At 41.5% G+C, this 14920-nt stretch overlaps 1 protein-coding gene across 1 annotated transcript in view; it reads left to right on the top strand.

Annotated features, from left to right (window-relative positions):
* Window positions 1-9851, top strand: part of prkd1 (protein kinase D1) — an 18357-nt gene extending 8506 nt beyond the window's left edge. The window contains exons 12-19 of the mRNA XM_034562794.1: window positions 1079-1151; window positions 1548-1654; window positions 2489-2650; window positions 3396-3494; window positions 3600-3760; window positions 4016-4122; window positions 7673-7758; window positions 9621-9851. Coding sequence (XP_034418685.1) covers window positions 1079-1151; window positions 1548-1654; window positions 2489-2650; window positions 3396-3494; window positions 3600-3760; window positions 4016-4122; window positions 7673-7758; window positions 9621-9851 — 1026 coding nt within the window. The remainder of the gene's footprint in view (window positions 1-1078; window positions 1152-1547; window positions 1655-2488; window positions 2651-3395; window positions 3495-3599; window positions 3761-4015; window positions 4123-7672; window positions 7759-9620) is intronic.
* Window positions 9852-14920: the final 5069 nt, after the last annotated feature.

Genomic DNA, 14920 nt, shown 5'->3' with positions numbered 1-14920 from the left:
CTCTGTTATCAAAGAACAGGGGTTACGTTAAGTAACCTTACGTTTTTGGCCTACTTCCTTTACTACCTTTTTTTAAAACTTTCTTTACTTCCTTTACTTCTTTTCTCTTCACTTCCTTCACTTAATTTTCTCTTTACTTCCTTTACTACCTTTTCTCTTTACTTTATTTACTTCTTTCACTTCCTTTACTTCATTTTCTCTTTCCTTTCTTTCCTTTCTTTACCTCCTTTACTTCCTTTTCTCTTTACTTTATTTACTTAATTTGCTTCTTTTCTCTTTACTTATTTTGCTTCCTTTTTCCCTTTACCTCCTTTACTTCTTTTCTCTTTACTTCCTTTACTTCATTTTCTCTTTACTTTCTTTACCTTCTTTACTTCCTTTACTACCTTTTCTCTTTACCTCCTTTACTTCTTTTCTCTTTACTTCCTTTACTTCATTTTCTCTTTCCTTTCTTTACCTTCTTTACTTCCTTTACTTCCTTTTCTCTTTACTTAATTTGCTTCCTTTACTTCCTTTTCTCTTTACTTAATTTGCTTCCTTTTTCCCTTTACCTCCTTTACTTCCGTTGCTTCTTTTCTCTTTACTTCCTTTACTTAATTTTCTCTTTACTTTCTTTACCTTCTTTACTTCCTTTACTACCCTTTCTCTTTACTTTCTTTACTTCTTTGTCTTCCTTTACTTCTTCTCTCTTCACTTCCTTGACTTCATTTTCTCTTTTCCTTTCTTTAACTTCTTTACTTCCTTTACTTCCTTTTCTCTTTACTTTATTTACTTAATTTGCTTCTTTTCTCTTTACTTCCTTTATGTCCTTTTCTCTTTACTTCCTTTCCTTTACTTTCTTTTCTCTTTCCTTTCTTTACTTCCTTTACTTCCTTTTCTCTTTACTTTATTTACTTAATTTGCTTCTTTTCTCTTTACTTCCTTTACGTCCTTTTCTCTTGACTTCCTTTCCTTTACTTTCTTTTCTCTTTACTTCCTTAACTTCCATCACTTCCTTCCCTCTTTCCTTTCCTTTCCTCTTTCCTTGGACCAAATGGAACAATGTGAACTTGTGCTCAGACGTTCTTCTGTTCTTCAGGACATCAACTCGGTGTATCAGATCTTTCCGGACGAGGTTCTCGGCTCGGGACAGTTTGGCATCGTCTACGGAGGTAAAACGTCAAAAAGATGTTTAATATGTTGCGATATATTGAGATTAAAAGTCTTGATTTTGTTACCTGTAACTTTTGTGCTCTCAATCTCAGATATCTAAATATTATTAGAGAGTAAATGTATTCGGAAGACTTTTGTTTCCCCTCATTTTATTTAAATTATTTTATTTAAATTTAAACTCTTGAATTCATAATTTCTTACAAGATAAATATCACAATTTCAAATACATATTTTGTACAAATTTTTTTAAACCAATGCTTGCTTCTCGCTGTTCAGCTCAAACAAAACCGTCCAAACAAACCTCAACTCAGTCTGTAAAAGTCAATGAATAATAACACTAATAATAACAATAATAATAATAATAATAATATTGATTGTTGTGTGTTTTCGTGCAGGTAAACACAGAAAGTCCGGCCGAGACGTCGCCATCAAGATCATCGACAAACTCCGCTTCCCCACCAAACAGGAGAGTCAGCTGCGCAACGAGGTGGCCATCCTGCAGGTACACACACACACACACACACACACACACACTCACACTCACAGCAGAGCCTATTGGCGGTGAGTGAGACTTCCTGTCGTGAACGACTTCATTACCGTGGCAACACCGTAGGGGTGTGACATCCTGTAATATTGCAGCGCTGCTCAACCTGCAGAAGCCGCTGCTGCAAACACACACACACACACACACACACACTCACACACTCACACACACACACACCTGCAAGGAAAACACTGTATGCTCGGTTTCTGCTTCTTCTGCTCGATTTATACTTCAATATTGATTCTCGGAGAGTATTTTATTTTATTTTATTCAGATCTTTAAAGCTGTAGTGAATGTGCTGTGCATGTGTGTTTATGGCACAGGGCTGACTGATATCATCATGTTTCCATGAATCATCGGTGTTGTTACCGATCACCAGGATAAACACCTGCTTCCTGTTTCCAGCGCGTCACGTGACAGGAAACGATGAAGTCTGTCTCAGGAGAATCTTTATGTAACTTCAACAATCAAGATTCGAGGGTCATATTTGTTGTCATCGCAGGCGGAGCTCATTTATTACACAACGAACAATAAGCAACAAAAAACAATTCTCACAAATGGCCGACATCTTCACAACGAAAATGAAACACGAGGACTAAAAAACATTGTGCATCCATCTCTGTAACGATGTATGTCGTCCATCGGGTAGCCAGGAGCATGCTGGGTAGTGGGGTAGCCTCAGGTATTCCGAGCTGGGTTAGCTTAGCTTCCTCTGGTTCATTCGCGGGAGCTACACGTATGTGCGCCGCTCAAGGTTTCCTCCTCCTCCTCCTCCTCCTCCTCCTCCTCCAGAGTTTGCACCACCCGGGCGTGGTCAACCTGGACTGCATGTTCGAGACGCCGGAGAGGGTGTTCGTGGTCATGGAGAAGCTCCACGGAGACATGCTGGAGATGATCCTGTCCAGTGAGAAAGGACGACTGCCCGAGAGGATCACCAAGTTCATGGTCACGCAGGTAACGTCTCAAAAGCTCCTCCGGACCAATGAGAGGTCTCGCTCTGCGTCACGTGACATCTATCTGGTCACGTTCCTGCCCCCCCCCACCCCCCACCCCCCCCCCCCCCCTGCAGGTTTGAGTGACACCGTGACCTTTTACCTCCACGGTAACCTCCGTGAGCTTTTATTCTCTCGATTGCTTTGACACAAATGTCTCTTGTAGAGTTCTTAAGCAGCTTTTTCTTCATCTCTGTGGTTTTCTTCTTTTTTTTTTACTTCGATATAAAAGTCCTGGTCTTGGAAACAGAACCATCGTGATTAGAAAGTGAACGAGAACACGTCTTTAGTGCAGAATAACACGGTTGTAGTCACGTAAATCATAAAAGAAAGTGTCCAAAAGCGTTACTTATGTTGGAGGAATAAAAACTCCACGTGTTTTATATATTTAAGGTTTTTATCTTCCTTTCCTCTCTGCTCTGTGTTCACTTCCTGAAGTCCGGTCAGAGTTTCTCTGATTGGTTGTCACGTGACTGTCAATCACGATGTCATAGTTCCACTGACGGGCTCAGAATTTAATCTCTTTTACAGGATCTGTTTAAAGCAAACGGTTTAATTTGGGGACACGTAGAAATGTTTTTGATTAAATAACACCATGTTCAGCTCTGTGTGGTGCAGAGAGATTTTTATGGTAAATTATTATTAAATGTGTGTGTGTGCGCGTGTGTGTGTGTGTGTGTGTGTGTGTGTGTGTGTGTCACCCTCAGATCCTGGGGGCTCTGCGTCACCTCCACTTTAAGAACATCGTCCACTGTGATCTGAAACCTGAAAACGTGCTGCTGGCTTCTGCTGAAGCATTTCCACAGGTACTGAGTGTGTGTGTGTGTGTGTGTGTGTGTGTGTGTGTGTGTGTGTGTGTGCTTTCCTTTATACACACACTCTCTAACCAGACCTCCGTCCCGGTGTTTCAGGTCAAGCTGTGCGACTTCGGCTTCGCTCGCATCATCGGCGAGAAGTCGTTCCGCCGCTCGGTGGTCGGCACGCCGGCGTACCTCGCTCCCGAGGTCCTGAGGAACAAAGGCTACAACCGCTCTCTGGACATGTGGTCGGTGGGCGTCATCATCTACGTCAGGTGGGAAGGAGGCTCACCTGACGGATGAGATTCAATGTTTTCGGTTCTCTCGGTTTCCTTTCGTTATTTTTCCTCCTCCTCGTGGTTCGTCTTCCTTTCGTTTTTTTTACTTTTCTCGTGGTCCTCAGCAAAAAAGTTGACCAGAAATCGTAGAAGCCGACTATGATATCCAAAATTAAATCGTCACTATTCCATAATTACTGTTATTAACTGATTTAAGTCCGTAGTACGACGTCTGTGTTTCGTGTTCTGCAGTCTCAGCGGCACGTTCCCTTTCAATGAAGATGAAGACATCAACGATCAGATCCAGAACGCTGCCTTCATGTACCCTCCTCATCCCTGGAAGAAAGTGTCCCAGGAAGGTACGTAACATCGAGGGCCGCTCTCCAGGATTCCTCGTGCTCCTCGTCCACTCGTGCACCAGGAAGTTGTAGACCTGTAAACTGTAAAAGTCCCGGAGAGTCTGGATCATCTGGTTACCGGGTCACGTAAACACCTCGTTCAGGTTTATTACGTTACATAGTAGGTAGTCAGTAAATGCTCAAATAAAAAGAAACATTTTGCATTTGTATTGTTGTATTTGTAAATGTTCGGCCAGAGACCAAAACTACAGTATGTGTATAAAAGTATGTGCGTTACCCATAATGTTGTATTTACGCCTAGATGACGATACGTTGATGGTGCAGCTACGACGTTAGCTTAGCCTCTCATCGATCCAAACTTCAGTAAAGAGAATTAAGCATTAAAAAAATGTATTTGCTCGACATCTAGCTGCCAGACCTTTAAAAAAAGCATGAATTGAGACTTTTGACATAGTAAAGAGAAGAGGTAGTAAAGAGCAAAGAAGGTAAAGGAAGTAAAGAAAGTAAAGAGAAAAGGACGTAAAGGAAGTAAAGAGAAGAGGAAGTAAAGGAAGTAAAGAGAAAAGGAAGTAAAGGAAGTAAAGAGAAGAGGAAGTAAAGGAAGTAAAGAGAAAAGGAAGTAAAGGAAGAAAAGAAAGTAAAGAGAAAAGGACGTAAAGGAAGTAAAGAGAAGAGGAAGTAAAGGAAGTAAAGAGAAAAGGAAGTAAAGGAAGTAAAGAGAAAAGGACGTAAAGGAAGTAAAGAGAAGAGGAAGTAAAGAGAAAAGGAAGTAAAGAAAGTAAAGAGAAAAGGACATAAAGGAAGGAAAGAGAAGAGGAAGTAAAGGAAGTAAAGAGAAGAGGAAGTAAAGGAAGTAAAGAGAAAAGGACGTAAAGGAAGTAAAGAGAAGAGGAAGTAAAGAGAAAAGAAAGTAAAGAGAAAAGGACGTAAAGGAAGGAAAGAGAAGAGGTAAAAGGAAGTAAAGAGCAAAGGAAGTAAAGAGAAAAGGAAGTAAAGGAAGGAAAGAGAAGAGGTAAAAGGAAGTAAAGAGCAAAGGAAGTAAAGGAAGTAAAGATAATAGAAGTAAAGGAAGGAAAGAGAAGAGGTAAAATGAAGTAAAGAGAAAAGGAAGTAAAGGAAGACCTCTTTTATTTTCACTCCTACAGAACGAGGTCCAGGCAGGTAAACAGGGGGTTAGAAGGTTTTTAGTGTATTCTGAATGTGAGTTTCATGTCTGGTCCAAAGCATCAGCGCTTCCTCCAACCAACAAATATAAATAGCCGGAGCATCCCCCGTAAAAAACGGGATCAAAGACGAACGCTTTGTTTCACCTCCCTGTGACTCAGTGGGTACATTTCCTTTGCGAGGGTTTTAACTTGAAGAGTCGGTGACTCACGTCGTCGTCGTCTCTAAATGCGTCGTCCTGCCGACCGAGAGACGGATTTAAAGCCGCCTGACTCACTCGCTGCCCGGAGGCTCTCTGGAGCTGCTCTCCGCCTCCACCGGTTGAGAAGAGGGTTGAATGTCAGAGGCCGCGACCTCTCAGTGCTTCAACTCATCTGCATTTCATTCAAAGATCACTTTTGAGGGAAGTCGCTTTAAACGGATTCTGTTACTCATTTATTCGTCTGCCCACAAGACACACTTAAAGTTTTATAATTGAGAAAGATATATTGTTATGTTCAGTGTTAATTGAATAGTAAGCAACTTTCTTTATAAAAAAATTAAAAAAGATGCTGCATGACGCGGTTTTAATGCCTTTAATTGTTACCATTAACGCTTCAAATGGTGTGTTGAGAAGAAGAAGGAGGAGAAGAAGAAGACTGATGCCTCTTTTATCTTGAAGAAAGTTTCTTCACTAATTGATGTTATTTAGTTTAATACACGGAGAACAAAACGCTGTTCAATGGTTCAAGCAGACTGACAACTGAAGGCGACAAACAGCTTTAACACATGAAGCATAGACTTCTATACAACCAGAGGAGTCGCCCCCTGGTGGTCAGGAGAGAGAATGCAGCTTTAACACATGAAGCATAGACTTCTATACAACCAGAGGAGTTGCCCCTGGTGGTCAGGAGAGAGAATGCAGCTTTAACACATGAAGCATAGACTTCTATACAACCAGAGGAGTCGCCCCCTGGTGGTCAGGAGAGATAATGCAGCTTTAACACATGAAGCATAGACTTCTATACAACCAGAGGAGTCGCCCCCTGGTGGTCAGGAGAGAGAATGCAGCTTTAACACATGAAGCATAGACTTCTATACAACCAGAGGAGTTGCCCCTGGTGGTCAGGAGAGAGAATGCAGCTTTAACACATGAAGCATAGACTTCTATACAACCAGAGGAGTCGCCCCCTGGTGGTCAGGAGAGATAATGCAGCTTTAACACATGAAGCATAGACTTCTATACAACCAGAGGAGTCGCCCCCTGGTGGTCAGGAGAGAGAATGCAGCTTTAACACATGAAGCATAGACTTCTATACAACCAGAGGAGTTGCCCCTGGTTGTCAGGAGAGAGAATGCAGCTTTAACACATGAAGCATAGACTTCTATACAACCAGAGGAGTCGCCCCCTGGTGGTCAGGAGAGAGAATGCAGCTTTAACACATGAAGCATAGACTTCTATACAACCAGAGGAGTCGCCCCCTGGTGGTCAGGAGAGAGAATGCAGCTTTAACACATGAAGCATAGACTTCTATACAACCAGAGGAGTCGCCCCCTGGTGGTCAGGAGAGAGAATGCAGCTTTAACACATGAAGCTTAGGCTTCACTCTTCAGAACCGGATGTTGTCGCCTGGTTGGAAGTTGAGTCAGGTGTTAGCACAATTGGAATATCAGCTGAACACAAAATGGACGTTTGTTTGATTAATTTCTTTCAGACTATTTCACATTTAATTCAAACGTTTGGTGTCTGAAACAGTTTTCATCTGTTAGAACTGTTAATTTAATGCGCCTTATAATGCAATTATCATTCAATCACACTCTGCTGGAACAAAAACTGTCAAGAATAATTGACATGAATAATTCCCTGGAAGAATGTGACAAAACCTGCAGCGCTTTACAGTAATTGTAAATCCGGTGGAGGGTCGTGTTTCTCGGAGCCGGCGTTGCACGGACGGACGTCGCCATCCTTCGGCCCCGCCGCTGGAAGGAAAAACAAAAAGTGGTCACGTGACTCCGCTTGAAAAAGAGGAATTCGAGAGGGGCGAAGCCTTGAAAAGCAGGCGAGAGTGCAGCCAGTTCCTGGAAAGGGAGTGAGACGGACAGATTCGGAGGGGTATTCATGTGCCGCTCCATTCATGTGCATAATGCCAAGCGATGGAGGCCCCCTTAGACCTGAGGGGCCCCGGGGTCCTCGAGCTGTTCAGACCGCTGACCCTTGAAGAAATGTTAACATCATGTTAGCTTTGCTCATTAGCCCCGACAGGCCCCTCACAATGGGGGGGCCCCCGGCCCGACATCCTCCTCCCCTCCTTCCTCCCTCCCTCTGTTTGACACTCGCTTTAAACCTCAACATTCGTCGCTCATCGCTGCTTTCGCTCTTCTTTCGCTCTTCTTTTCCCCCCCGCAGCGATTGACCTGATCAACAACCTGCTGCAAGTAAAGATGAGGAAGAGATACAGTGTGGACAAGACTCTCAGTCACCCCTGGTTACAGGTAACGTTTATCCATTTAAATGTTAAATCAGTGAGAGAGTGGTGAAGGTCCTTCGAAGAATTACACTCTGAAGTTGAGGCTAAATTGAAAGAACCACTTAACTTTTTACTAAATTACAGGAAAGATGATGGATGTAAGAGTGCACTTAAGATCGACTTTGAACAATGACATTTGTATCAATTGAGTTTTATTTCATCTGTATTACTCTTGTGTTCACAATGTTTTAATAAATATTAAGACCGAATGACCAAGACGTGTCTCAAGTGTGAAAGGTCCATTTTTACAACACCTGTTATCACACGACTGAACCACCACACTTAAGTAAAGGAGCGAACTCGTTCTGTTGAGGAAGACTAGAAACCTGAACCAGCCCTAACTAGAAACCTGAACCAGCCCTAACTATACACCTGAACCAGCCCTAACTAGAAACCTGAGCCAGCCCTAACTAGAAACCTGAACCAGCCCTAACTAGAAACCTGAACCAGCCCTAACTAGAAACCTGAACCAGCCCTAGTTATAAACCTGAACCAGGCCTAACTAGAAACTTGAACCAGCCCTAACTAGAAACCTGAACCAGCCCTAACTAGAAACCTGAACCAGCCCTAACTAGAAACCTGAACCAGCCCTAACTAGAAACCTGAACCAGCCCTAACTATACACCTGAACCAGACCTAACTAGAAACCTGAGCCAGCCCTAACTAGAAACCTGAACCAGCCCTAACTAGAAACCTGAACCAGCCCTAACTAGAAACCTGAACCAGGCCTAACTAGAAACTTGAACCAGCCCTAACTAGAAACCTGAACCAGCCCTAACTAGAAACCTGAACCAGCCCTAACTATACACCTGAACCAGACCTAACTAGAAACCTGAACCAATCTTAACTATAAACCTGAACCAGCCCTAACTAGAAACCTGAACCAGTCCTAACTATAAACCTGAACCAGCCCTAACTATACACCTGAACCAGTCCTAATTATAAACCTGAACCAGCCCTAACTAGAAACCTGAACCAGCCCTAATTATAAACCTGAACCAGCCCTAACTATACACCTGAACCAGCCCTAACTAGAAACCTGAACCAGCCCTAACTATACACCTGAACCAGCCCTAACTATACACCTGAACCAGCCCTAACTATACACCTGAACCAGCCCTAATTATAAACCTGAACCAGCCCTAACTAGAAACCTGAACCAGCCCTAACTATACACCTGAACCAGCCCTAACTAGGAACCTGAACCAGCCCTAACTATACACCTGAACCAGCCCTAACTAGAAACCTGAACCAGCCCTAACTAGAAACCTGAACCAGTCCTAATTATAAACCTGAACCAGCCCTAACTAGAAACCTGAACCAGCCCTAACTATACACCTGAACCAGCCCTAACTAGGAACCTGAACCAGCCCTAACTATACACCTGAACCAGCCCTAACTATACACCTGAACCAGTCCTAATTATAAACCTGAACCAGCCCTAACTAGAAACCTGAACCAGCCCTAACTAGAAACCTGAACCAGTCCTAATTATAAACCTGAACCAGCCCTAACTAGAAACCTGAACCAGCCCTAACTAGAAACCTGAACCAGCCCTAACTAGAAACCTGAACCAGCCCTAACTAGAAACCTGAACCAGTCCTAATTATAAACCTGAACCAGCCCTAACTAGAAACCTGAACCAGCCCTAACTAGAAACCTGAACCAGCCCTAACTATACACCTGAACCAGCTGACTGAACTGTCTGAACTTTCTTGTTTGAGGTAAAAGAAACAAAAGAAACTTACAAATAAAAGAACGAGTTTGACTGCTGCACAAATTCACAGACCAGTGATATTTCAGGGTGAGTTTGCTTTCCCCCTCCAGGACTACCAGATGTGGCTGGACCTGAGGAACCTGGAGTCCCGGATGAACGAGCGCTACATCACCCACGAGAGCGACGACCTGCGCTGGCAACGCCACGCCCAGCTCGGCGGCCTGGACTACCCCACGCACCTCAGCAACGGCCCCCGCGGCGAGGGCGGTCAGGCGGTGGAGCGTTACCAGGAGCTGGACGAGGAGCTGGAGACCCTCAGCGAGAGGGTCAGTGAACTCTGAGGACGGCTGGAGAACCGGCAGCTGAGACGAAATGAGGGGAAAAGCACAAATTGAAACGAACAAGGAGACTTTTTAAAGGCACTTCAAAGCTTTTAGTGAAATAACCGACAACATATTTTAACAGAAATTTAAATGTTGTTCAATGACTGAATGGAAATAATAAAATATGGGTCATTCATTAGAGGAATATTAGGGAAGCACATTGCGTTCACTACAAGAGTAAACATCTCACTTTCTTTGGTCCTTATCTCATTTTTATCTTTTTTAGGACTTTCTCAATTATTTTATTTTGTAAATATGAAGTCATTGTTGCATAACAACAAGGTTATAATTCAATACGTTTAGAAAGCATAATTATTTCATCACAAAATTAGGAAATCCTTTTTTCTTCTTCATGTAAATATCTCTAAATAATATTTTTACAAGATTTTTCTTTTCATTATTTTAACTCCTTATGAAGAAATCCTTGTTTTGTGATCCCGTTGTAAGGATTTCTCAATTATCTTATCTCTTTATCCTTGTTATAATAGTATGTGGTAATTATTTCCACGTGATTATCAGATCCTAGTTTCAAGGTAAAAATATATTTGTGTTGTCCAATGAACAAGCAAACGAGGTAAAATTGTCATACTTCGTAATTACAAATAATACGAAAAATAGAGATCTATATATTTCATTATTGCAACGTACATAACTAAAAGACCTTTACCTTGTAATAACAAAAGAAAAGGATCCACAACTTCTAGATGTGGGTCTTTAGGATAGGTAAACATGAAGAACTTATTAATTGTCATAATGAAAAAAAAATTCTTTGGTGAATGCAAAGCACTTCCATAGTTTCAGCCGTGACACATTATTTATCATAAAGAAATAAAAACAGCGCTTCTCGTTTCAGACAATCAGACAAAAAAAAGACGCACACGCTTTCATTTACATTCGGACGAAAAACCTCCGGAAATTTGTGCCTCTCGTGAAAATCATCGTCAAACAATTGCAGCTTTAAAAACAAAAGTAAATCACGGGACGCCAAGGCAGATCAAAACCTCCATCTTTAGAATATTTTAACAATATTCTACAGTCGAGTTTAACTCTCTCTGCCCCCGTACCCTTAGCGCAGCTTTATATTACATTTGAACATTAAGCTATTTGTTAATTGTTTGTTGGGCCACAGATTGTAACTTACTGATATTTTCATTGATTCTAACTTTCACAAACCTCAGTCAGATAAAGGATCAAGAAGCCAGAGAAAGGATCAATGAGTCAGATAAAGGATCAATGAGTCAAGCAAACTAACCTCACTCTGTCTCTGCTAGATTTGACCTGGTGTAGAATAAATATTTAAACGCTTAATAAACTAAATAGTTTATACATGACTCCAAAGTCAACAATAATTGTGAGTTACAGCTTTAAAGCCGGTGAAACTAAGAAAAGCGTCTTCAGCTTTCAGCCCTGACGAACAGTATTTTGTGTGCGTGTTATGTAATTATTTCAAGCTGTAAATGTCTTCTCGTTATGGAACTCAAGCTCTACGTAGGACAATTAACCGATAGATGAAATGTGGGGGGTTTCATTCCAAAAGATGATATCCAAAGTATTCAAAAAACAAACCGGCTGCGTCCGTGAAAAATCACTACGCTGATGATGGAGTGCTTTATGTTTCCGGTACTTTTTTATTTATTTATTTTTTCTGAAAATGGATATGTAGCAGTTTGGAATGAAAATCCTCAAAAAAACTCTCCAAAAGTGAGCAACAAATACCCCCCAAAAAAACATAAATATTTTAGTTTATCTATATTTTTCTGGGTATATATTTTTTCCGAACGCTGTTTCCACGTTTGAACCGATACTGACTGAAATGTTTCGATGTTTCTTTTTGCATTTCCGAGGTTATTTCTTTTATTTTAATCTTTGTGAGATTGTATTTTCATGTATTTCTGTCTGTACCACAGTAGCAGAGCTCACCTTTCAGTGGGCGTTACAACAACATGTTGCTAGCATTGGTTTATTAAACTAAATAAGTGTTTCTGAGCACATCTACTGTACCAGTAGCCCAAATACACAGCTGTTGTCTCTGTAGGGGATCAAACTTCAACTCGTGATCTCGCCGTAAACTCTTCAGAATCTGACTCTAAATCAATATTATCAATAGTTAGCCTTTTTGGATCATGTTCACTCCGGAAGAAGCTTTTCTTAAAAATAACTGCCAACTTTTTGGATATTCTATTAATCCTGATAATTTTTCATTCAAATATTATATGAATATCTAAGTTGTGGACTGACAAAAGATGTTCAAAAGCTTCACCTTGGACTCGAGAAACTGGGATCAAACATGATTCCTTATTCTGACCTCTTTTTTTTTTTTAACCCAACCAAATATTCAATCAATCTAAAAAAACAGATTAATTGATAATGATAATAATCATTAGTTTTAGCCCTACTGCTAACTCTCTTTTTTTAGCTCTAGATTTTAATCTCTGATGACTCAGCTGTGCTTTACTTTCACGCTAGACGGAGAAAAAAAACAACTAATATCTGATAATTTCCGAACACTTCGTAAGAAAACAGTTGACTTCATCACTTAGTTTCAATGTAAACGTAGAAAATGTGTTTTGTTAGAACTGAAAAATTCAGCTCGTTTTGCTGAGATTATTTTTTGCCATCTGGCTCGCTGTATTTCTGGCTTCCATGCAGTAAAAACTGAGAACATTCAACAACAACAAAAAAGTCTGCATTTCATAAAACACGACTTTTTCCAAATAACTTGATGCTTTGGCACTCGAGCATTCAAAATGACGTTTTTTTTTCCCTCCACGTTCCTCCTACAATCGGAGCGCAATGGTGGGCGGACGACAACGATCGCCGCGAATTAATTTGAAAAGTTTACAGTTTATGGCCTTTTTGTGCCGCTCGGTGGACGGCGACGGTTCAGAGGAGGCCTCCCGCGTCGGGCTCTACGAGTCGCCTGTTTACCGATAAGCGAGGCGAAGTGGAACGGCCACATCTCCAACTCCTCCCGTGCAGAGACAAAGGAGAACAGCATGTTTCTGGGTTATTATGTTGTTAATGTACCGCCATAGATCTGGAAAAAACAAGGGCTGTTTCTCTGAAGCCTTCACGGCCTTGTCTTCTTCGTGCCTCTCTCTCTCTCTCTCTCTCTCTCTCTCTCTCTCTCATCAGTGCTTCACCTGGAACAGGATGTCACCTGTCTCATGTGTTTCTCTGTAAAGAGGTGACTTATCAATGGTCTGTTTAAAATACTTGTTTTGTAATTGTTGCGTGTCTGTGTGTGTGTGTGTGTTACCTGTAAAGAAGCTGGAGGTGACTGAGCTCGTCCATTCAGCTACAGTCTGCTACTGAAGGTGTGTACAGGAAGTACTTTTAAAGGGCGACCAGGTAAACAGTAGGTCTCATTTTCCCGGAGACAAAAAAGCCTTTTCTCGAAACAGAGCACGCCAAATCAGAGTTTTCGGGGTTCAAACTTTGCAAGTTGAGCTTTTGGAGTCTAAACTCGAGACTCGGAGGACGCAGGAAACTCACATCGACAGTGAGACGTGGTCAGCTTATACATTGTGATGTATATTTAAAATGTACTCAATCAAATACCATACACTCCTCTGCAAAATGCTTGATGTCATACATACTGTATATATTTATAATGTGTAATGTGGCGAGATCTGTAAATATGAGGAGCCAGAAGGAGACAAAGCTGTTCGGCAGCAAAGAATATTATATTTCAAGTAATTTAATGGAGAAAAGTTAACGTATTATATGTTCAAATACCAGAGAAATCAGAGTGAATAATCAAAGATTGTTTGCACCATGCAGGGAAGATAGGAAGTCACTCAATAAATAGTACCCCGCAGGTTATTTTACAAATGAGATACACTACACTGTATTCACCATTAAACAAAACCAGGCTAGCAGTTTCCCCCTCCTTTAAGTCTTTATGCTAAGCTAAGCTAACTGTGTCCTGACTGCCTATTTAAAAGACGGACACAAGAGCTGTGCGGATCATTTCATCTCATTCTTAGCAAGAAAGAACGTTAACTTGAGTCCAAATTTACAACCAGGCTAATTATTCCTGGACAGAAAGTAGATGTACTTCTCTAGTACTTCTATTTGAGTAGATATTTATCGTTTTTATATCTCGAAAACAATCCTCTGTTTTAAAATTCCACCTGGTATTTGTCAAGATTTCCTTTTTTTATTAAATGTTTTTATTTGGACTCTAGCTTTGCCTGCTGCCTGTCCTGCGTGTGAAAGGTCACATGTTTGATGCTGTGAGTGATGTACAACACAGACTCTGGGTGAGTGTGTTGGCAGAGTCCTGGTCTGTAAACGTGACGGATGAACAGATTGCTGTGCGTTTCAGCTCAGTGTTTCAGCTCTGAATGTGTTTAGCTTGAGGCTCAGAGCCGCTTGTCCCGGCCGACCGTTTCTGTTGTGGCTTCGCTCGTCTGCGCCCAGAACAAAACCTGCCCGAAGTGCTCACAGAGTGCTCGCTACCTGCAGGAACTTTGAAGATGTATTTTTTTCTGGATCATGTTTAAATAAAGATATTTTAAAATCAACCTGGAGATGTTTGTCAATGGCATTTTTGTTTGATGCACTAAGATAACACTCATAATTAACTGTTGTGTGGATTATTTGTGTTCCTCTACAGTCGTTAGTTTTAGTATAGTAAGTCTTAAAATGTCCACCAGGGGGCGACTCCTCGTATAGAAGTCTATGCTTCATGTGTTAAAGCTGCATTCTCGCTCCTGACCACCAGGGGGGTGACTTCTCTGGTTGTATAGAAGTCTATGCTTCATGTGTTAAAGCTGCATTCTCTCTCCTGACCACCAAGGGGCGACTCCTCTGGTTGTATAGAAGTCTATGCTTCATGTGTTAAAGCTGCATTCTCTCAACTGACCACCAGGGGGCGACTCCTCTGGTTGTATAGAAGTCTATGCTTCATGCGTTAAAGCTGCATTCTCTCTCCTGACCACCAGGGGGCGACTCCTCTGGTTGTATAGAAGTCTATGCTTCATGTATTAAAGCTGCATTCTCTCTCCTGACCACCAGGGGGC

This window comes from Cyclopterus lumpus, chromosome 22, assembly GCF_009769545.1.
Source record: "Cyclopterus lumpus isolate fCycLum1 chromosome 22, fCycLum1.pri, whole genome shotgun sequence".
Taxonomy (NCBI): Eukaryota; Metazoa; Chordata; class Actinopteri; order Perciformes; family Cyclopteridae; genus Cyclopterus; species Cyclopterus lumpus.
Note: the sequence above shows the minus strand (reverse complement) of the source record. Positions and strands in the feature narration are given on the sequence as shown.